At 44.5% G+C, this 23,420-nt stretch overlaps 1 protein-coding gene across 1 annotated transcript in view; it reads left to right on the top strand.

The window, feature by feature from the left end:
* Positions 1 to 23,420, top strand: part of Greb1l (GREB1 like retinoic acid receptor coactivator) — a 262,261-nt gene that overhangs the window by 201,591 nt on the left and 37,250 nt on the right. Inside the window, exons 14-19 of the mRNA XM_057789098.1 lie at positions 253 to 381; positions 936 to 1,070; positions 4,631 to 4,828; positions 16,656 to 16,836; positions 17,747 to 17,939; positions 21,623 to 21,753. Of these exons, the coding sequence (XP_057645081.1) occupies positions 253 to 381; positions 936 to 1,070; positions 4,631 to 4,828; positions 16,656 to 16,836; positions 17,747 to 17,939; positions 21,623 to 21,753 (967 nt within the window). The remainder of the gene's footprint in view (positions 1 to 252; positions 382 to 935; positions 1,071 to 4,630; positions 4,829 to 16,655; positions 16,837 to 17,746; positions 17,940 to 21,622; positions 21,754 to 23,420) is intronic.

Raw genomic sequence — 23,420 nt, 5'->3', positions numbered from 1 at the left:
AACATAAAACATGTCATTTCCATTTAGTCGCTGGCATCAATTACAAATATTTTATTGTTGTTGTTGTTGCTGCTGCAGACAGTCTTTGAACTGACATGCCATGACCTTACGTCCCTGTAGCTTTAGATTCTGTCGTTAATGCTGCAGCTGTCATAGCCAGTGCTGCAGCACCGCAGCTCTAGATTCTGTCGTTAATGCTGCAGCATGCATTAGCTCCAGGCATGAGTCATCCCCCTGCTCTCTGTCCTTCAGGTCAGCATCAGTCCCGGGCTCTGGCAGAGAGCATGCTTACCACAAGTGAGTTTTTGAAAGAAATTAGTTATGAGCTCATCACGGGAAAGGTCAGTTTCCTGGCATCGCATTTCAGAACCACCTCATTAGGTAAGTGTTGTAAGACTGGGCCTCCCTGCCAGCCCTAGTTGCGTGATTGTCTGAGTTTAAATCTCAGCCTGTCGGGGATGAAGATGGGGCTTAGGCTTGGTGGCGGAGTTTTCATTCGAAGTGGTTTATCATGGTGATGACCACCACAGGAAACCACGTGAGGTCCAGAGGAAGGCACAAGTATGCCAGGATTAGAACTTGGCTCAGCTGTGGCCTTGTTGCTGACCTTGGGCTGTTTTCTCTGTCTCTCCCTGGATCTGAGTTTTTTCCTATGTCAGATAGAGACAGAGCCTCTTTTTGCCTGCTTTTGTTCACGATGCAAGCCAAAAGAGAGCCAGCGTGGAAAGTGTGTTGGTTGTAAGCTCACAGAGGTGAATGCCATTGAGAAAGGCTCTTACTGCGGAGAGATGGCCAGGAAGGAATTCCGCCTCAATTGCAGACCATCTCACAAATCTTGATGAGAGCCCAGCCCAGTCATCTCGTCTGATACTGATAAGAACCACTCGGCATGCTGCTCATTATAACCTTCTTAAATCCACTGTATTTTGACACAGGTGATGACCTGGACAAGCTGCTAGAAAAAATGCAACAAAGAAGAGGAGACAGTGTGGTCACCCCTTTCAATGGTGACCTTAACGAGTGTGTGTCACCTCAGGAGGCTGCTGCTATGATCCCCACACAAAATCTGGGTAATGTGGCCTGAGGCCGAAGGAAGGAATCAGCCCTTGGGACACATACTGTAGAAGCTAATATCAAACAGACAGACAGCTCAGGGCTTTGAGGAGTCCTTGATCCAAAGGCTTTCACTGCTGAGTGTGAACTGGGACAGCCTTGCTGTGTGCCCTTCTCCTTGGGTCTTTCCCTAAGAGATTCCTGTTCCTCTGCACAGACTGGTCTTAAAGTTGATATCTTTTTGCCTTAAGGGGGTTCCTCTTTTTAAAAATTGTTAATTAATTTATTTATTTTATGTGTATGAGTATTTTCTGGCTTTATTTTATTTTATTTGGTTTTTCAAGACAGGGTTTTTCTGTGTAGCCCTGGCTGTCCTGGAACTCACTCTGTAGACCAAACTGGCCTTGAACTCAGATGAAGTTCCTCTTTTGTGTATAATGATTCTAGGAATCCTCAGATAGATATAGATATAGATATAGATATAGATATAGATATAGATATAGATATATGGAGAGAGGGGGGATTTTATTAGCCTGAACTGGCCCCAAACTCATCATGTAGATGTAGGCTATGCAGGATTCTTTTCCCTTTCTCCCTGGCTTGCAAAACTCTGCAGTCTCAGGAGTATGAGGCCTTCCAGGCCAACAGAACAATGTCACTTCCCATCACCTGCACGGTAAGAGTCAGAGGCCCCAGTGGTGGGCAGCAGGCCAGGGAGGAGGAAGCAGATTATTAAATTGTGTTCCTTGGTATTAAAAACTTCTTCCCCAGTTCATTGATTATAGGGATATCATCAGATAGAATAGAAAATCAAAGAGAAAAGGAATATACCCCTTCTACACGTAAGCTGCTAATGGTGGCCATTTGGCCTCCTCTGGATAGGAATGCATCGTTTTATATAGAAGATCATTTAGGCAATGAAGGTAGCAACAGGGCTTGTAAAAGTAAAAATGAATATGGGCTATAAAGTGTCTTGACTTTTGGGCAATATTGGTAATACAGCAATCATTCAGCACATTAAAATGGGTTTATAATTGTTTTGAATTGTTAATAAGTTTAGAATTTGCTCAGCAAGTAAAGGCTGCTTATACCCCAAGCCAGTGACCTGAGTTAGATGCCCAGGACCCACATAAAGGTGGAAAAAGAGAACCAAGTCCTTTGATCTCCACATATGCACTCCCACACACCACACACATTATGCATACACATGTAACAATAAATTAAATAAATAAATATTTCTTAATTCCCAGAACGCATAAAGATCTCCAAGTATATCCTTGGTTCCCTGTTTAAGAAATGTGTAAAGGGACTGGAGAGATAGCTAAGCTGTTAAGAGCACTTCAAGAGGAAGGACCTAGGTTTCATCCCAGCACCCACACGGCAGCTCATAACCATAACCGTCTAGAACTCTCGTCCCAGGGGATCCAACACCTCCTCTGGCCTCTGGGGGAACTAGGTACATACATGCAACCAAAACATTATACACATTTTTTAAAAAAAAAAAAAATTTACATTTTAAAAGAAATATCAGCCAGGCATGGTGGCACACACCTTTAATCCCAGCACTTAAGGAGGCAGAGGCAGATGGAGCTCTGTGAGTTCAAGGCCAGCCTAGTCTACTACATAGTAAGTTTCAGGACAGGGCTACCTAGTGAGACCCTGTCTCAAAATAAATAAATAAAATAATTAAATAAAGAAACAAAAAGAAATGTTGCTCGAAGTCAGCAAGATGGCTCCATGGGTACAGGTAATTGCCACCAAGACTGATGACTGAGTTCAAACCCCGAGTTCACATAGTAGAAGGAGAAAACCAACTCCTAAAGTGCTCTATGACCTCCACATGCATGGCTCTGGCACACAGACACACGCACACCTGCACACACATGCACAAATACTAAAAATTATAATAAAAAATTTATAAAAATGCTCCTTGGATAAATGTTTTGTATTTCATCAAACTTCATAGTTTGCTAAGTTAAATTATATATACAAGTCTATATATGCATTTGGTTTCCAGCCATCCTGTGGGCTGCGGGATGAATAACCTGTTGATGTTGGAAGGCAAGTTTGTTTCATTGGTACTATTTTTAATTTTTATTTATGTATATATGTGTGTTTGTGTGAATGTAAGCCAGCTATGTTTGGGTGCACACAGGGATCAGAAGAGGCTTCCCCAAGGTTGTGAGATGTGGGTGCTGGGAAACAAACTCCAATCCTCTGCAAGAACAATGTTTGCTCTTAACCACTGAGCCATCTCTTCAGCCCCTTCAATGGTGGTCTTTGAGGGTAAAAATTAAAAAAAAAAAAAAACTATAGGGGCTAGAGAGATGGCTAGAGGACCCCAGTCCAATTCCCAGTACCCATATAGCTATTTTAAAATGTCTGCAACAGCAGTTCCAGGGGACCCAGTGTGCTCCTCTGGCCTCCTTGCGCACTAGACATGCATGTAGTACACAGACATACATGCAGACAGAACACTCATCTAACAAAATTATTTGTGCTAGTATTACTTTTTCTTTTCTAATGCTGGGAATCAAGCTCAGGGCCTTACACATCCACAGGTGTGCCCTACCACCGAGCTGTTCTCCCAGCTCTGCCGCTCAAGCACAACATCAAGCTCTGTGGGTCTGTTCATTTTGTCAGCAAGCAGGGACTTGCAGTCAGTGTCCAGCGTACCGGCTGCCCCAGCCGTGCCTCAGTTTAGATAACTAGGGAGTGCTGGTTAATTAGGTCCTTGTGATTTTACTTTAGCTAAACTGCCAGAACGTGTCCCCGATAAGGAGCAACGTTTTCAAGAAGGCATGGCAGTTGCCTGCCCAGGCATTTTGTTCACTATACTTGGATCTTCTGTTGTCTGTGGAGGGGGGGGGGGTGTGCACAGGAATTGGTGGTTTGGTAAAACTTGTAATAAAGAGCTTCTGTCATTAATAGAGTATCTGGACGGTACAGCACCTCACTATTGACAGCCCGGCTGGCTGTGTCACAAGTCAGGTCTCTGGATAGTCCTGGCGTCAGCCCTGGCAATGACTGCACCTCCTAGGCACGCCAGGTCACACGTGCTAACAAAGCCAAGCTGAACAGGAAGAAAGGGGAAGGTTATGACTCTGACCACGTTATCTGGTCACAGAGAGGGTATTTCAGGCCATGTTGCAGCTGACATGCTGAAGAAGAAATGATCACTGTGGTGTCATCCCGAGAACCTTAAAGGGATCCTGCAGTGTTAGAGCTGCAGCGTTGCCTCCCTCCCTGGGCAGCCTGGGCTGAGAACCCTAAAGGCCTAAATATGGCCTTTCTGCAGCCAAGTCCCGGTCCAGCTGTGACAGTGTGGCCTGTCTCTGCTTTTAGGGAAAGAAAGGACTGTAAGATAATCCTCCAGTTTTTAAATAATTCATTTGTAAAACTGTCATGTGCAGTTCTCTAGCATAGCCTCTCAGTCAGGTTTAGGGGACACGGGCAAATTCATAGAGGTTCCTCCGCAAGACATTGCTTTTCCGCTGTGTTTAAGTCTCCATATGGATTCATAATGCCTGTCAAAGAACTAAATTAATATTGTTCTTATAACTTTTTTTAATTTTAGATGTAGATAACGAAACCTTCCAAATTTATCAACCACAGCTCACAGTTGCCAGAAGACTATTGTCCCAGGTGTGTGCAATTGCGGACAGTGGCAGCCAGAGCCTGGACCTTGGCCACTTTAGCAAAGTGGACTTCATCATCATCGTCCCACGATCGGAAGTTCTGGTTCAGCAAACTCTCCAACGGGTCCGACAATCAGGTGAGCGTGAACTTCTCTGAGTTTCTGTTTATTCCAGCATTAGAACCCTCATCCCTTTCTCTCACTTAGTCCAAATGTTTAGAAGACATTTAAAACATTCTTTAATAAAAATAACTTTAAAAAAAACTTTAAGGACCCAGACCTTTTGCCCTTGGAGGCCAAGGCTAAATTGATGTGTGTGCTTGCCAGATGGCATAAGTTTGTGATGTCATGCATGGGACTGCCATCTGCTTAGGAAAGTCTAGAGTCTGTGGGGATGCTGGCTCAACACCACTTGAATTCTTCCTGTGCCCAGGCAGGTCATTTCTCAGTGTGAATTCTCAAACATTTAGTAGGTTGCCAGTGCATTTTCAACGCAGACACCAGAACACTACTTTCCACATCAGCAACAAGAAGCCAAGTTAAAATTCTTTCCAAGAGCTTAGAGGTCAAATACAAGGAAACATTTCCCTCTAGAACATGGAAATGGTAGAAAACAAAAATTTTACAAGTCTGTGTTAAATATATCTCCTCATGAAAATAAAATTTGCCTAGAATTATAAAGAGCTATAAAGAATTTAGTAAATTGGGATAGCTAAGGCAATGTTGGTTTTCCTATAAACCAGGTTTTTGTTTGTTTGTTTGGGTTTTGGTTTTTTAAGACAGACTTTCTCCGTAGCCATGACTGTCCTTGCATTTGCTCTGTGGACCAGGCTGGCCTTGAACTACCAGGCCTCTGCCTCTTGAGTGCTGGGATTAAAGGCATAGATCACCATTGCCTGGCACAAACCAGGTTTAAAAAGAAAATTTTAAGTGTCAATTTCCTTCTGGTTATCTTATCTGGGGGAAAGACACAAATTTTAGATGGAGGATTAATCTTTTTGCCACATTAAAAAAAAATTATTACTGGGCTGGAGAGATGGCTCATGGGTTAAGAGCACTGTCTGCTCTTCCAGAGGTCCTGAGATTCCCAGCAACCACATGGTGGCTCCAAACCATCTGTGGAGAGATCTGGCGCCCTCCTCTGGCGTGTGGCTATAAATGGAGGCAGAAAGTTGTATACATAATAAATAAATCTTTTTAAAAAAATTATTACTTATATTTAAAAACAGAAAATTTAATGAATTCAAAGTTCTAACAATGTAGCTTGTGGATTCCACACCAATAGACAGTGTCTGTCAAATTTATCCAGATTTCCAGGGAATCTTCAAAAATGCAGATCTCCCCACTGTATCTAGGGAGCCCCAGCCTCCTGGCTACTGTGGGTCAAAGGACCACACTTTGGACAGCATATGAAATCTTCCCTTACAAGTTTCAGGGGCCAGGCGAGCCAAGAGTAGGCTTTCGCCTATCTGCCTGACATGTAGGGAGTGTTGTCCACAGCTTCAGGAGGCCTCAGTGCAGTCTGCCTTTTAGTCTTTAAATCTCTGAATGCCAAGCTTTGTAATGGCCATTTGGAAACAAGCAAAAGGAGGAGGAGGGATCCTTCCTTGACAACTCAGCTCCGGTCACTCTGTTTTCTTTCCTCCCCTGCACTGTGGGGGAGTGGATGGGCTTCCGTAGGTCCATGTAACCCGACCTGCTATTCCTCCTGGCTTTTCTCTTCCATACATGGAGGGTGTGCCTCCTCTGGTTTTCTTACATCCTTTGCATTCACAGCGTCCCTTGGTTTGTGGTCTGATATCCCAAGTCATGTTTCAGCAAACACGTCATATAGCACCTATTCTGAGTGAGCATCATCTAAGAGCCTTTTCCAGAATAACCTCTCAGCGGTCCGCCTTCCTCCCTCCTCTCAGAGCTCAGGAGGTTTCCGTGTATTTTAAGATTGTCATTCCTCAGACAGATACTAGAATCTCATCAATTTTATAGGCTTCTAATCTGGGGTGGGAGTCACATTATAGGCAGATCTGGAAAACAATGTGAATTATAATTTTGATTTTTCACTCAGCTTTGTCACACAAAATTTACTTAAAGATTTTATTTTAATTATATTCAAAAACATAAAATTTAGTGAATTCAAGGTTTTGAAAATGTAGCTTATGGATTCTGCACATATTGACAGTGTCTGTCAAAAATTATACAGACTTCCAGGGAATCTTCTAAAAGGCAAATGAAAATTTTTGGAGTAACAGTCACTTTTATATACTTAAAAATACAATTCTTTTTTAATTATAGAAAAAAACATGACTATGGAGTGTGTGTGTGTGTGTGTGTGAGAGAGAGAGAGAGACAGAGACAGAGAGACAGAGACAGACAGACAGACACACAGACACACAGAGAGAGAGAGAAACAGAACATGTATGTGCTGGAGTCAAAGAAGAACTCTTTTGGAAGTTGCTTTTCTCTTTCCACTGTGGGGTCCAGGGGTCACACTTAAGACAGCAAGCATGTTTGCCTGCTGAGCCATCTTTCTGACCCTGTGGTATTATTTTGAAAAATGAAAGTAACAAAGTAGAAAATGTAGACATTTGTAGCCTGAGGTTACAGGTTAGTGGTAGGGTATGTAGCTAGCATGTTTGAGGCTCTGCATTCAATTCCCACAAAATTAAACATGTGCAATCCCATAATCAAGGGTACCAATATGAAAACTTTGTTGTTAACAGACTACTGACCACCTGGTGCTGCACCTCCTTCCTGCCTGTATCTGTCCCTGCTATCACAGTGCACGTGTACTTCCAGACCAGGAAAAGCTTTTTTCTTGGGGGGGGGGGGTCTCAAGACAGGGTTTCTCTGTAGCTTTGGAGCCTGTTCTGGAACTCTCTCTGTAGATCAGACTGGCCTCGAACTCACAGAGATCCACCTGTCTCTGCATCCTGAGTGCTGGGATTAAAGGCATGTGTCACCACCACTTGACAGGAAAAATTTTTATAAGCAACATTCTTAATGAATGCACAGTATTTCGTATTATAACTATACCAAAATGTGTCTTCATATTTAAGTACCTTCATAATTTTGGAACACATACTGGCTAATAGGAAAGTCTATGTAAGTGTTAATGTGTAAAGAGAAGTTGTCCAGGATGGAGTAAGAAATTACTCATTAAAACATCACTTAACTACGATAGCCATTAAAATAAAAGGTTCCCCAGAAACCATCTGACTCGGTTTCCTCCTATTTCACCATGAAAATGGGAAGCTGAACTTGCCTGTGGACACAGAGGCAGACCCTCAAGAGAAAGTCACGCTTTCACTGTTGAATGCCAGAGCTTCATTAAGGCCTCTCTTAGGTCTGGCACCAAGCAAGTGCACAGTTCATGTCTGAATGGGGCAAAGAAACAGAGGGTAGGATGGAGGGAGAAGAACTGATTCCATGGTCTTCTTCCTGACCCTGTTTCCCTAAAGGGAATGTCTCAGCAGCCAGCCAGACACTTAGAAAGGGCCTGTCCTTGGCAGCTCACGTGTGACTGAAGGAGAAAGATGGAAATAGAACCCATTGCGTCACTGCAGACCCAGCTCAGGGTGAAGCTCATGGCCTCTACCTCACATTCCGATCAAGGAAAGAGGGGATGGGGAGTGAAGGACAGAGGGAGGAAGGGAGGACAAGAGAAAGCAATACAAAGTTCAAAGGTGAAAAGAGAAAAGAAATGGGTTAAACCTTTACAAATTAGCCCAGTAATCTAAAATTCTAATAACTCAGGAAACTCCACATTGTGTGGATTAGAACACTGCCATACAAGCACAATAAGAACGCAAGTCACTCAATTCAAAGTGCATGGGGTCAGTATTGGTGACCGTTCTTAGCTGGGGGCTCCCCACTCTGTGCAAGTGACATGTCCATCAAATGGGGATAGGTGCGGTGGCACCAGTGCAGGACATGCCACACCGATGGGACCAGTGAAGCGAATCTGTACCCACACACGCTCACAATTGTGAAGACTCCAGAGCTACTTATTGGTTACAAGTAGATTATCTGGTCCAGATGGGCACGGATTGGCAGCTATTTGGAGGCTAACTTAAGGTGTTGAAGAAACATTTCCACTTCTGAAACAAGCCTCTTCACCCCACCAACTTTACTCTCCCTTGTTGGTCACTTAAATCTTCATCAGGAAAAAGAAGACGCACTTAGTAGGTGGTGACAAGTGAAAGGCTGAAGGTCTTGACCCAGAACAAAGGGACAAACACTGGAAACTCCCTTGTTCAAACAGAACCTACCTGTCCACTCCTCTCTAGGTGTGTGACCCAGAGAGTGTCCTAAACAGTCTTCAGTTCCTTCTGGCCCATTCTCCTCTGCCAAACAGCATATCCATGCCCTGCTGGAATCACCTACTCAACAGTTCCTAAACTCAAAGTCCTTTGGCACATAATCAAAGTGTCAGCTGCTGTGAGTGGAGACATCTTCCCAGTCATCTCCATGTCAATATCTTCTTTGGTTTATGGGGCCATCTCTCCACTCTGCACAGACTCTGGCAGACTTGAGGGTCTGGTCTCACACTTCTTTCTTAGCAATGCTGCTGACACCCTTTTATTCTTATCCTTAGGGGAAAAAGGCTCAAAAACTTCAGATTAAAACCATCTTGCCTTCAAAACTAGAAACATTTTTTAAAACAGGATTTTCTTTGTGTGGCCCTAGATGTTCTGGCTGTAGACCAGACTAGGCTGGCCTCAAACTCACAGAGATGTACCTGACTCTGCCTCCCAAATCCTGGGACTAAAGGAGTGCGCCACCACCACCCGGCTTTGGAAACATGCTTATTCACCTTTTTCCATGCCCCATCCTCCTGACTGACAGAAGGATTCCCTTCTGTTTCAGTCCAGCTGCCCCACCCCACTGTTAGTGCTCATTCTCCTTCCAACCAGTTCTCATTCCATCAGTTGACTCCACCCATTCACAAAGACAGACTGCCCTGCACGGCGTCCTCTTCCAACTACCAAACCAGAAGAGCCATGCTGAGCTCCCGTCCCTTCCCTACCTCTCACCCGGCTGTAGCACCCTGCTCCCTGGCTCCCGTGTCCCCCGTCCCTTCCCCACCTCTCACCCGGCTGTAGCACCCTGCTCCCTGGCTCCCGTGTCCCCCGTCCCTTCCCCACCTCTCACCCGGCTGTAGCACCCTGCTCCCTGGCTCCTGTGTCCCCCGTCCCTTCTCCATCTCTTACCAGGCTGTAGCACCCTGCTCCCTGGCTCCTGTGTCCCCCGTCCCTTCCCCACCTCTCACCCGGCTGTAGCACCCTGCTCCCTGGCTCCTGTGTCCCCCGTCCCTTCCCCACCTCTCACCCTGCTGTAGCACCCTGCTCCCTGGCTCCCGTGTCCCCCGTCCCTTCCCCACCTCTTACCAGGCTGTAGCACCCTGCTCCCTGGCTCCCGTGTCCCCCGTCCCTTCCCCAACTCTCACCCTGCTGTAGCACCCTGCTCCCTGGCTCGCGTGTCCCAGCTCTCTTGCCACTGTGACCATTGATCTTTTCCGTTATTATTATATCTGGACTTAGTTTGCTTCCAGAAACTTCCCAGCTTTTCTTTCACCAGTACTACTCAGATGTATCCTTAAGATTCCCTAGCTACGAGGGTGGGTGCCTCTAGAACTTTCTCTTCAGCCATGAAGTGAAACATTCAAGGAACATGGCTATCTAGCCATTGGCAGACAGGTCATAAATATTTGCTAAACCAGATTTTCATAACATTTTAAAAATTGATTTGTTAAGTGAAAATGTGTTTTAAAAGAAAAAGATAACAACAATAGATAAGATTTGGAATTCCTCTTGCAAACTCAAATTTTGGAAACACATTCCAGAACTTACTATTGGTCAAGAGTAGAGGCCTTCAGTACACAAGCCTGATAGGTGTACCCTATCAGGCAGACAAGATTATGGTGCTGAATGCCATTTGTGTGTCTAGAATGCTGTTCTTGTGCAGGCCAGGAGCTATTTCCCTGTGATCCAAGCAACCCCCATAGTGAGTGCTTTCACAGTCTCTCAAACCCAGATTAAAGAATTCTCCCCCAGTGAGAAGACAGAAGGGTGGTGCCTCCCGGACAGAAGGGATTCTGAAAGCAGCTAGTGGAATTTTAGCTAACTTTTATGGTTTGGTTTTGTTTCTATAAAAAGAGAATATGGAGGTAAGAGAATTTTGTGCTGCTAGTTTTCTGTTAACACAACACCAGCTGGAGTCATTTGGGAAGAGGCTTTCAATCGAGAAAATGTCCCACTAGATTGGCCTGTGGTACATTTTCTTTATTGATGTGGGAGGGCCCAGCTCACTGAGGGCAGTGCCACCCTGGACTGGTGGTCCTGGGTTCTATAAGAAAAAGAGCTGAGCAAGCCATAGGGGACAAGCCAGTAAGCAGCACCCCTCCAGGGCCTCTGCTTCTTTCCCTCCTCCAGGGTCCTCCCATGCCTTCCGTCAGTGACAGACTGTGATATGAAATGAACCCTTTCCTCCCCAAGCTGCTTTTGGTCATAGTGTTTTATCAAAACAAAACAAAACAAAACCCTAAGATAAAAGTACATGTTGAAATAAATTTTAAAGACTGAGATCTATTTTATTTTATTTTTCTGAGACACGGTTTCTCTGTGTAGCCTGGCTGTCCTGAAACTCACTCTATAGATCAGGCTGGCCTTGAACTCACAGAGATACACTTGCCTCTGCCTCTGAGTGCTGGGATTAAAGGCGTGTACCACCACCACCTGGCAAAAAAAAAAAAAAAAAAACTGAAAATGTTTTAATGATTTAATATTTCTTGATTTTCATGTGTCATATGGTAGGAAGAAGGAGGGGGCAATAGAACCCAAGACCTCATGAACATTAGGCAAGAATTCGATCCTGAGCTATAGCCCTGGTCTGATTTTCATATCTTTAAGAATTCGTTGGGACAACTGAATACCCATGTACAAAAGAATGAAGTTCATATATATATATGAGACCACTCTCAAAACATATGTATTTGGTAGGAGACTATATCAACAATACTTAAAGATCTATTACAACTCAATTATAAAGAACAAGACAGATTATAGGTGAAGTATCCCAATAGTTAGTCCAAAGAAGACGTGTGTGTGTGTGTGTGTGTGTGTGTGTGTGTGTGTGATGAACACATGGAAAGATGTTCAGTACCATTGGATTTTTGTAAAATGAAAACGATAGACAGATATCTCTGTAAAAGCTACTTTAGTAGCAGAAAGACTGGCAGTGTCCACTGTCGGCCAGCAGTTACATCATCACTCTCTCCTTCCCTAGCTTCCTAGCTCCCTCTGTACACTCCCCCCTTCCCGTGAGGCTGACTGCTCTGTGCTCCCCTTCTCTCCCTTTGCTCCCTTCCCTCCAATAAAAACTCTCCACGTGGAAAAAAGAAGTCAAAACAGGGATTCTGTCATTTCCAAACATTTATTTGGAGTTTATTAACTGAATTCTGTGAAGGAAAACCATCCCCCTTCCTTAACTCCTTTCTTCTTTCCTCCCACCCTTCCTTCTTACCAGAATGACCCATGGATATTAATTTTAACCTCTGGATTGTTTCTATCACTGTTGTTTTATGTTGTTGCTCAGAATTTCCAGCATTGGCTATTAGAATCTCTTGCAGGCAGTGTGTGTGCATGTGTGTATGTGTGTGTCAGGGGGTCAGATGACAACTTTTGGGAGTTGGTTCTTGTTAGGGTCCAAGAGAAGGCCCCAAGAAAAGACCTATAGTCACATATGTAATAAACAAGAGCGCTTTATTCCTGTGCTGCGGTGGCGCATGGCCACCTCCCTAGAAGGTCACAAACTCCTTTTGAGGAGAGTTAGGGGAAGTCCAGGGAGGAGGGATTAATCTGGGACTAATTGGTGGAGGAAAGATTAGTCTGGGTGCTGATTGGTGGAGGAAAGATTAGTCTGGGGGCTGATTGGTGGAGGAAAGATTAGTCTGGGGGCTGATTGGTGGAGGAAAGATTAGTCTGGGGGCTGATTGGTGGAGGAAAGGTTAGTCTGGGGGCTGATTGGTGGAGGAAAGATTAGTCTGGGGGCTGATTGGTGGTCGGTCCTAGTGTTAGGGACCGTCCCGAAGCAGGGTAGGAAAGCTATCTTTAATTATCAGGAGACCGTGGTCTTCTGCTGAGACAGAAGGCCAGGGGGTGTCTGGTGATTGGTTGCCCCTGAGTTGTGGTTTCTTGGAGAGCCGTTTGCTCAGTACTAGCCACCTCCAGTAAGCCCAAACTAAGGCCTGGTCCCTGGCAAGGGCTATTAGAAACCTGTCCTGGCTCTGGTCTCTATCAGGGCTACTAGGAGAGCCTGTCAAGACTCTGGTTTGCCACCCCCACCCCTGGCCCTCTCTACCTCTCTTTCTCTTTTTAACTTTTTTTTATTTTAGATTTCACTTTATTTTATGTGCAGGAGTGTTCTGTTTGCATGTGTTTGCACCACCGGTGTGTCTACCCCACTGAGGTCAGAAGAAGGCATCGCATCCCTGGGACTGGAGTTATGGATACTTGTGAGCCACATGTGGGTCCTTGGAACCAAACTTAGCTTCTCTGCTAGAGCAACCTAGAGCAACAAGTGCTCTTAACCACTGAACTATCTTCCCAGCCCCGCGGTAGTGTGTTTCTCGATGTTTCTGACATGCATACTCCAGGTTAGCTCGCGAGCTCCCTGGCTGTTCTCTGCCTCTGGTCTCACCTGAAGAGAGTGCTGCGGTTACAAACGCAAGCCACCACAACCAGCTTTTGTGCGTTCCAGGATCAACTGGGGCGGGGGGGGGGGGGGGGGGGGCGGGGGGTGTCAGGCTTGCCGATTCACTGGCCGCCAAGATTGTTCTGTATTTCCCTGCCATTTTCCTGAGACTAACTTTTTCCCCAAAAGCTTTGATTCTTTTATTGAAAAGGGTATCTAAAAGCCCAGATCTGGGCATTGGCATGCTCATTGCTATGGTAATGACATCGCTGTATCATTTTAGGCACAGCTGGCAGACAGAACTAGAAAGTGTAAGTGCGTGTCTTAACCCATACATGCACACACACCTCTTTACTTCTACGTATACATTTAAGTAACGAGTTCATATTGAGACCTCCAATTCCAAAACAAACACAAATTCATCTTGGCATTTCCCCTGTTCCTGCTTGTGACTTCTTTTTATCACAAGAAGAAACAACGCCTCATCTAGCACCATTCACCGGGACTTTGTATTGCTTATGCGATCGCAGCCGCACGTCCCTGACATGCCTTTTGTCTTCAAGCCTGGACTTGTGTTTCCCCTCAAGTCCTTCTCTCCCATCTCCACTGTTGCACTGCACATTCCTCATGACAGGCGAGGATTCCTCTGTTGCCATGTCGACCCCACGGGGGGTTGGTTGCCGTGCATGGAGACGTGTTCACAGAAGCGAGTGTCTCTGCTGCTCCCGTTCTTCCTACCGGCTTTCTGACCGTGTACCTGGAGTTGCGTGACTGTCATTTTAGTTTGCTTTATCAGGGGTTTCCTGGCTTCTTCCTGTGTTGTTGCTGAGTTTTGTAGAAATGAGAAACATGTTTTGTTTTTCCCACCTACTTCTTTCTTACAGTTTTAAGGTTTTTTGGTTTTTTTTTTTTTTTTTTTTTTTAAGGATTTAACTTGCATTCTCCCTTTTATTTCCGGTGTCGAACATCTGATCTTTTCTTACTGAATGTTGTAGCTGCCACTACTTCTGTGCCAAGGACTCATTTTCAGCTGCCCCAATTCTTCCCCACTTTCCAGACAAGAATAAAAAGCTCCTGCAGATCCCCTCTGTTCTGCTGGCTCCCCACCCCCACCCCGAGCTAGCTGCCGCCATCATGGCACTGCCTGTCTCACTCCTCTCTGCATCCTCAGGTTTGGCACAGCCCCTGATGATCACTTCACGGACTCGATGACCAATAAATAGTTCCTGAATGATGAGTGACCATCACAGGTCTTCTGCTTTCAAAAGACATCACAGTGGCCTCCTGTTGTAAACGTTCACAATGAAATGTGACACTTCAGGTGGAAACTGAAAACAATCTCCCAAGTACAGGTTCCTAGTAAAAAAAACTAGGGGGGTCTGGAGAGATGGCGCAGTGGTTAAGAGCACTGGCTGCTCTTGCTGAGGACCTGGGTTCAATTCCAAGCACCCACATAGTGACTCCAAAATGTCTGTAACTCTGTTCCAGAAGAACCAGTGCCCTCTTCTGCTTTCCCTGGGCACTGCACACATAAGCATATAGGTACACACATGCATACATATAGGTACACGCATGTATACATATAGGTGCACATATGCATGCATATAGGTACACGCATGCATACATATAGGTACACATATGCATACATATAGGTACACGTATGCATGCATATAGGTACACGCATGCATAAAAATCAGATAAAAACCCTATTTTAGGGCACACACACTTAATCCTAACATTCAGGAAGCAGAGGCAGGCAGACCTCTGTGAGTTTCAGGCCAGCCAAGGTTACATAAAGAGACCCTATCTCGAAAATATTTCTTGAATTAAAACTAGTTTTATGGCCGGGTGGTGGTGGTGCACGCCTTTAATCCCAGCACTTAGGAGGCAGAGGCAGGCGGATCTCTGTGAGTTCGAGACCAGCCTGGTCTACAAGAGCTAGTTCCAGGACAGGCTCCAAAAAACCACAGAGAAACCCTGTCTCAAAAAAAAAAAAACAAAAAAAAACTAGTTTTATGTTTTTCTTTTCTGGTATGATAAACTTTTCATATAATAAAGCGTTTTTCACTTTTCCCTCTTATTTTGCTCCAGGCTATTGTTATAGTTTATAGATCTAACTGTTTGTAGGTGTGAACTGGGTTGGCATCTTTTTTTGGTTTTTGGTTTTTCTTTTTTTGTTGTTTGTTTTTTTGAGACAGGGTTTCTCTGTGGTTTTTTGGAGCCTGTCCTGGAACTAGCCCTTGTAGACCAGGCTGGCCTGGAACTCACAGAGATCTGCCTGCCTCTGCCTCCTGAGTGCTGGGATTAAAGGCGTGTGCCACCACTGCTCAGCTTAGTATCATTTTTTAAAAAGAAAATGAAATCAGTATAATTCATGCAAGTCTCTCTGTTTCTAAGGAGGCAGGTGTATTGTGTGTGTCCCAGAGACAGCTTCATGCACCCAGCCCCACTTCAGATGTTTGTGTGTCGAATGCTGCTACAGCAGGGTCTCTGGCGCTATCCAAGCATCACAGTCTAATGTCTCCAGAAGGCAGTAGTCATGGTTAATCCCATTTGTTTAGTAATTTGAAAATACGCTGACACTCACTGAAGGCTCCTACACTCGGTATGCGTGCATCCCTCTAGGAAATGTTTATGATGTGCGGGAAGAGTGCTTGCCTGGCATATGTAAGCCCTGGATTTGGGGAAATAAGGTTCTATGGTATATTAATTCACTCAAGGTCTGCAAACCAAAGCTGATGATTTTCCTGGATGCCTATGGTAGACATCATTATTAGCACTTTTCTACAATAAGGAGTGAAATGAAATGGATCTCAACATTCAACAGCTTTTCTTCAGGAATCAACATTCCCGGAGTCTGTTCTATAAGACGGGTGTGGTGGCCCAAGCCTCTAATCCTTCACTGTCTAATCCAGGGAGGCCAGTGTAGGCTCATGAAAACCTGTCTCAAAACACAAAAATTTTAAAAATTAATTAAAATTTAAAAACACAAAAACAGAAGAAATGTATTTCTTGTCCTTTATCTAAGAAAATGAGATGGGATGTTCTGAAGAAAGAGAAATCTGGTATTTCCTCCTCAAAACTGGTATAGAATATGAAAAGAAAAATATCGTTGCTCACTAAACCTAAACCTCTATGTGGTTAGTGCCCAGTCCGGTCAACACGGAGTGTGTGTGTGTGTGTGTGTGTGTGTGTGTGTGTGTGTGTGCGCGCGCGCGTGTGTGTGTTATATATAAAGGTGTGCGTATAAAGAGGAACTTTTTTTTCTTGGCAGGTGTCCTTGTAGACCTGGGTCTGGAGGAAAGTGGGACGGCTCATCAGAGAGCAGAAAAATACGTTGTTGGCCTGGACAATGACATGCAAAGCAAGTTTGAAGTTTTTATGAGAAGGGTGAAGCAGAATCCGTACACACTGTTTGTGCTAGTTCATGATAGCTCCCATGTGGAGCTCACGAGGTGAGTGCTTCCGTACGAGCAGATCCAGCATTTCTTCCATAGCCTGCCGTGAAGGCCCAGAGACCCTTGCATTTGGTGTCTTCCCATTGGTGACTTCCTCCTAGCCATTCCTGGCCCCTTCAACTCTTCTGTCCAGTTTATGTTGATTTTCAGTTTCTGTCACTGCTGATTCATGAATGTAGCAGTCATGCACGCTTAGAAGTCAGAGGCTAATTTGAGGGAATCGGTTCTCTCTTCTACCATGTGATTTCCAGGGACTGAATATGCATGTACACACAATTACAGAAGAAAATGAAAAGAAAAATAGAATAAAATATGTGGGTTTGGGTTTACATGATAACCTGGCGTATCCAAACTGAATTGACTGAGAAAACCCTAGAGGTGTAACTCTCTGACTGTGGAGTTAGGAAGGCCTCTCAGCTCTCCTCCCTACCCTCCTCTCAGGCTAGAGGCCAAGGAAGAAAGGAGGCTGTTAGGGATGAAGGTCATTGCAGGGCTGGAAGGTTTCACAGGAAAACAATCCATCTCAACACAGATGAGCTACTGTGGGCTGTGTGACCGAGTTTACATTCAGAAGAAAAGGCAGGAGGGGAGAGTCCCCAAAATCTGTCTGGAAGGAGTGAGGAAGGACATAAAGGTTTTTTATCTTTTAAATCATATTTGTTTTATGATTGTTTTATGAGGCAAGATCTCATTATACAGCCCAGGGTGGCCCTGAACTATCAATCATCCTGCCTCAGCTTCTCACACGCTTTCCGATCACAGCTGTGTACACCCAACTCTCAAATCACATTCTGGTTGTATTTTCTCCTCTCAGGTAAAATAAGTACACTCACTCCGTGCTGTCACCTGCTCCTTAGCCAGTCAGTTGGGTAAGAAAGCTCTAACATGACTTTCGTTATCTCTACAGTGTGATTTCAGGCTCTCTGTCACATGGTGAGCCAACTCATGGATTGGCTGATCGAGTCATTAACTGCAGAGAAGTTCTGGAAGCTTTCAACCTCCTGGTGCTCCAAGTGAGCTCCTTCCCATACACACTGCAGACCCAGCAGTCTCGAATCAGCTCCAGCAATGAGGTCCACTGGATACAACTGGACACAACAGTGAGTCTTCCATGTGTAGACATTTGCAGTTCTCCAGGAGGCAAAACCTGGCACTAAACACGGCCATGGATGGGTAAAAATTCAGTACAAATATGTCAAGACATCTAATTAACATACATAATGCTTCATTTTTCATATGGTCATCATTTTTTTGAAATGGGATCTTGCTATTTTGCCCTATCTGGCCCTGATCTCCTACCCTTCTTTTCTGAGTACTGAAACTATGAACACTATACCATTATGTGCTAATTGCAGTTATTATAACATTAACGACCATGAGTAGTGTCCTACAGAAGGTTCATTGGGTGGCTAGTCTTTAGGTACATATGTATGTTGTAGATACAAAATTAAGCATACTCTATAGAGTTTAGTATCCAGATATGGTGACACATCCCTCTAACCCCAGTACTTGGGCTAGCCTGGGTTATAACCACAGTGATGCCCTATTTCCAAACAAAGAAGTAATATTATACCAGAGTATCATTAATATCCTGATCATTAATATCCTGAATTACCTGTGTGAATTTAAATAACTAATTTCAAAGTACTAGGGTGGTAGCCCATCTGTCAAGCCCTTACCTAGCAGGCATGAGGCACACAACTCAGTCTTCACACTGAAGATTTTTTCAAGACAGGGTTTCTCTGTGTATCCCTGACTGTCCTGGAACTCACTCTGTAGACCAGGCTGGCTTTGAACTCAGAGATCTGCCTGCCTCTGCCTTCCAAGTGCTGGGATTAAAGGCATGTGCTACCTGTGCCTGGCAAAGAAATAATAATTTTTAAATAAAGCATCCCTAAGGAACTGAGCTCAACAGAGAGAAAGGAAGATGCTGTGTTATTCTGTACTCTATCAGGCTGAATCCTCCTAGCCAGCCACATGGAAGACAAAGGTCCTCACGAGTCCCTTCTCCAGCTCTTCAGACACCCATTTCTGATGGGGGAAATTAAGATATAGCAAAATGCTTCAATTTAAAAACCATTGCAGCTGGGTGGTGGTGGCGCACGCCTTTAATCCCAACACTTGGGAGGCAGAGGCAGGTGGGTCTCTGTGAGTTCAAGGTCAGCCTGGTCTACAAGAGCTAGTTCCAGGACAGGCTCCAAAACTACACAGAAACCCTGTCTCTAAATAAATAAATAAACCCACTGCAGCAACAGAACACCCAAAGGGCTAATTGTTGCAAGAGAAAGCACAGCACACGTCGGGACTGCACTCAGGCTCCTTTAGTGAGACCTTTGCCTGCTGAGCCACCTCATCAGCCCTGGCTATCTTTTCCCAAACAAACCAGCACTAGGGCCAAGAAAGAAAGGAGAACTTAGTATACACACAATACAACTCTCCTTCTGCATGACTGTGTGCCGCCATCCAGATGAAGGTGAAAGGGGAAATGGATGGGTTTTTTTCTCCCAAAGCCACATGCAAGTCCACCGAAAAAAGAAAAGAGTACATCTTTGGCAACTCTCAAAGAAGACCCTGTGCCAGCAAGCAGGGTTATCTTGTTTGAAAGAGGGTGCTAAAAATTAAAAACTTCCTAATAATAGTACCTTATATCGTTAAAGATCGTTATAACTTATGTATATGCATGTGTGTGCATATTAGTGTATACCACATGCATGTGGATGCACACAGAGACCAGAAGAGGGCACCAGAGACCCTGGAGCTTCAGTTGCAGGCAATTGTAAGCACCATATAGGTGTTAGAAACTGAACTTGGGTCCTCTGCAAGAGCAACAAGCACTCTTAACTATTGATTCATCGCACTTGTTCTCCCATATTCATTTTATAGACTCTACCAATCACAGATTGTATTATTATTATTGGTTATTCAGTGGCTCTGGGGCTGGGGATATAGTTAAGTTGGTAGAATGCTTCCTTAGCATGCCTAAAGCCCTGGGTTCGAAACTCATCACAGCATAGAGTCAGGCATGGTGACACATACCTGTAGTGCCAGGACTTGCAAGGTGGAGGCAGGAGGATCAGGAACTCAAGATCGTCTTCAGCTACATATCAAGTTCAAAGCCAGCCTGGGCTACATGAAATACTGTCTCTAAAAGGAGAGAAAAGTTCAGACTTGTGACCACTTCTAACAAACTATACACAGATTTCTATGCATTTCCAGGGTCACTAACTTTACTCCTGGTCTGTTCTTGTTTCTCCCACCCTCATCTTCTTCTAATTTATTTATTTATTTGTGTGTGTGTGTGTGTGTATGTTGTATGTATGTATGTATTTTGGTTTTTTGAGACAGGGTTTCTCTGTGTAACAGTCCTGGCTGTTCTGGAATTCACTTTGTAGACCAAGCTGGCCTCAAAATCACTGAAATTCACCTGCCCCTACCTCCAGAGTACTGGGAGCCACCATCACCCGGTCCCTCTAATTTATTTTTATATTATTATAATTTTAGAATTAGCCTTGTTTTTCTTTATAAAATAAACTAATTAATGCTTAAAAAACTTTCAAAAAATTATGAAAATAAAAATACAATAAAATGCAAATAAAAACCATGAAAATAAAATTCACGGGTATTAGGAAAGACTATAATAAAACTGAAGAAAAAGAAAAGTATAAACAAATAAAATCAAATCCATGAAGTCACAAAACTTACTTAATATTCTGGGCCTTCTTACATGAAAGACAGCAGCATGTCGCGATCCCAGTATCCTCTGAGGGCATCCTTGTGTCATATCTCAAAACTTACTCACTTGCATGGTGATGATTGAGTCAGTCGGAGGGGGAGGATTGGTGCTGTGTGTTCTGTCTAATGAGGTAGGATGTTCACATTGCACTGTATTTTTATACTCCATTTGAAAACTAATTTTTATTGTAAAAGGAGTTTCCACAATTAAATAGCACCAAAAAACTTAAATATTTTCAGTTTCTCCCCAAACTCGATAGATACATCAGAAAAGAGAGCTGCTTCTAGCAGGAAAAGAAGGTCTCTGGCCTGTGAATCTACACAGAAGGAAGACAAACCCCTAGTTTGTTTTCTCTGTGTAGTTCCCATTGGTCCCAAAGGAAACATGTCAACATACCACTAAGTTCCGTCAAAATGCAAAGTTGGTGTCAAGTTCCACAGCAGTGTTGAAGGAGCGGCGGGGCTGCATCCCGCCACCCGGCTAGCTTTACACCTGGAATAACTACACAGAAACTGTATTCTTTTAAACACACCTGGCCCATTAGCTCTAGCCTCTTACTGGCTAATTCTCACATCTTGATTAACCCATATTTAGTAATCAGTGTAGCACCACAAGATGGTGGCTTACCAGGAAGGCTCTTAACCTGCGTCCATCTCGGAGAGGAGAGGTATGGCAACTGCCTCACTTTCCTTCTTCCCAGCATTCTGTTCTGTCTACTCCGCCTACCTAATTTTCTTTCCTATTAAAGGGCCAAGGCAGTTTCTTTATTAACCAATAGACAGATGACCCTCCTCCATCACAGCAGAGTTTTCTTTTACCTCCACCAATATCTCTTCACATACACACTCACACACTCATACACACACACGTGCACACACTCACACACGCACTCACACACCTGCACACTTACACACGCACTCACACACCTGCACACTCACACACATACACACATGCACGCACACACTTACGCGCGCGCTCACTCACACACATACAATGCACGCACACACACGCACCCTGTCTTCACTGGGCGTCTGCTCTGTTTTCAATCAGGAGGATGTGGGCTGTGAGAAGCTCTACTTTGGCTTGAATGAGTACAGCAAGTCACTGCAGTGGGGGGTCACCAGCCCACTCCTGAGATGTGATGAGACTTTTGAGAAGATGGTGAGCACACTCTTGGAGAGGTAAGGAAAGACAGCTGCCCCTTGCTTTAAAATGTCTGCTTGGTCGTGTTACAGTGGTTCTGATGATGCTCGTGCAAATGGCACGGAAGGGCTGTCTCAGAGTGGCCTGCGCTCGTGGGCTCGTATGATCGTCCAAGGGGAACAAATGCAAACTGGCCTCAGTGGGAGAACCAGCACCCCTTTTCACAGCCGTCCCCTGCCAGCTTCACCATGAGTGTTGAAGGTCAGGCCCCTGAGCTCTGGCCAGTCTCTGACATTACACCCCCGACTTTGTCCGTTTGCCGGTCACTGTGGACAGGTATCCCTAGACAGCTCCCTCAGAGAGAAACTTTTCTTTGGAAACTCTGGCTATTTACTGAAGCATTTGAGTGTGTTCTATCCTTGGGGCCCGTCATCTGGTACTGACCTTCAAGGCTAAGAGTCTCAATTCTCTCTTAAGAAGAATTCTTTCTGCCTTGCTAGCCTTCCTTTTATTCCTCAGTTCCAGGTCAAACTCTGTGCTTTGTTTTTCTCAGAACCTGATTCATAGACTCAAAGCTAAGGTAAACTCCCTTCCTGCCCTCTGCCCCGTACTCTGTGTGACCATCCCAGATTGGGGAGGGGGTAAATTAGACCTCCTAGTAGCTCTAGTTTTTTAATACTGAACCTGATTAGGTGGAGTCATCGCTTTAACAGTCTACCCTATCATCCTGGAAATGTTTTAGAGATAAATAAAAACAAGTGATTGCACCCAGTCCAGCGAGATACAGTTGTCAGGGAGGGCTCAGAGTGGGAGCCAATACTGTCACGGCTGTTGGACTTCAGCAACCGTAACCAGCGCTGTGTCATTAACCTTCCTGTGACCCTAGAATTCCACAGCCTCCATGACCAGCCCTGTATCACACTTCCCGTGATCCTAGAGTTCCACCATGAGACACCTTTTTACTTTCCTATCCAGTTCCTTCCCTGGTTTAGGGCGTGTCTCTCAACCCAGTAGTACCACAAGAGTGCACGGCTTGTATTTTAAAAGGTGATTCCAGCAACTTCACAGTTATAGATTTTGTAATTACAAAACCAGTACTATAGTTTAATGCAAATGGATTGAGGAAACTTCCCTGTTAGGTCCTAATTTTCTCAAAGTGTCGAGTATGAGTATAAACATCTGTATTTTGAAGTTACTATTTGTTGTAACTTTGTTTTGTTTTGTTTTAAACATGAGCCAGCAAAATAACCCTAAACTTTAAATGTAGCTCATCTGTGGTTTCTTCCCCTCCAGCGTTCGGCCCAAGTTTATTGAACTGAAAGCCTTAGCCCAGACTAGCCATCTGCAGCTCTCTGTGCTTTCCCCACTTCCTAAAGCCCCACAGTGCAAGAACACAATGACAGAGACTTGAATATAATCGAGACCCAGTTCTGTCTCCAATCAGCCGCAGTCTGGAACTCTCCCCGTCTCTCACACTCATGCCCCTGTGGAAGCTGGAGCGGGTCACTATGGCCACCCTTGGTGCATTCCTCCCAAAATGCTTCAAAATTAGCTGGCATTTGACCCCTGGCTTTTCTAGGCAAACTCGTGAACATCTGTTCAATTTTAAAGAGGATTATAAAGTAAAGGTGAAATCCCCTATTAGCCTACCTGCCGCTGAGCTCCTCATGAACTGCCAGCTGGTGGCCAGGAAAAGGGGGCCAGA

Source organism: Chionomys nivalis, chromosome 14, assembly GCF_950005125.1.
Source record: "Chionomys nivalis chromosome 14, mChiNiv1.1, whole genome shotgun sequence".
Lineage (NCBI taxonomy): Eukaryota > Metazoa > Chordata > Mammalia > Rodentia > Cricetidae > Chionomys > Chionomys nivalis.
Note: the sequence above shows the minus strand (reverse complement) of the source record. Positions and strands in the feature narration are given on the sequence as shown.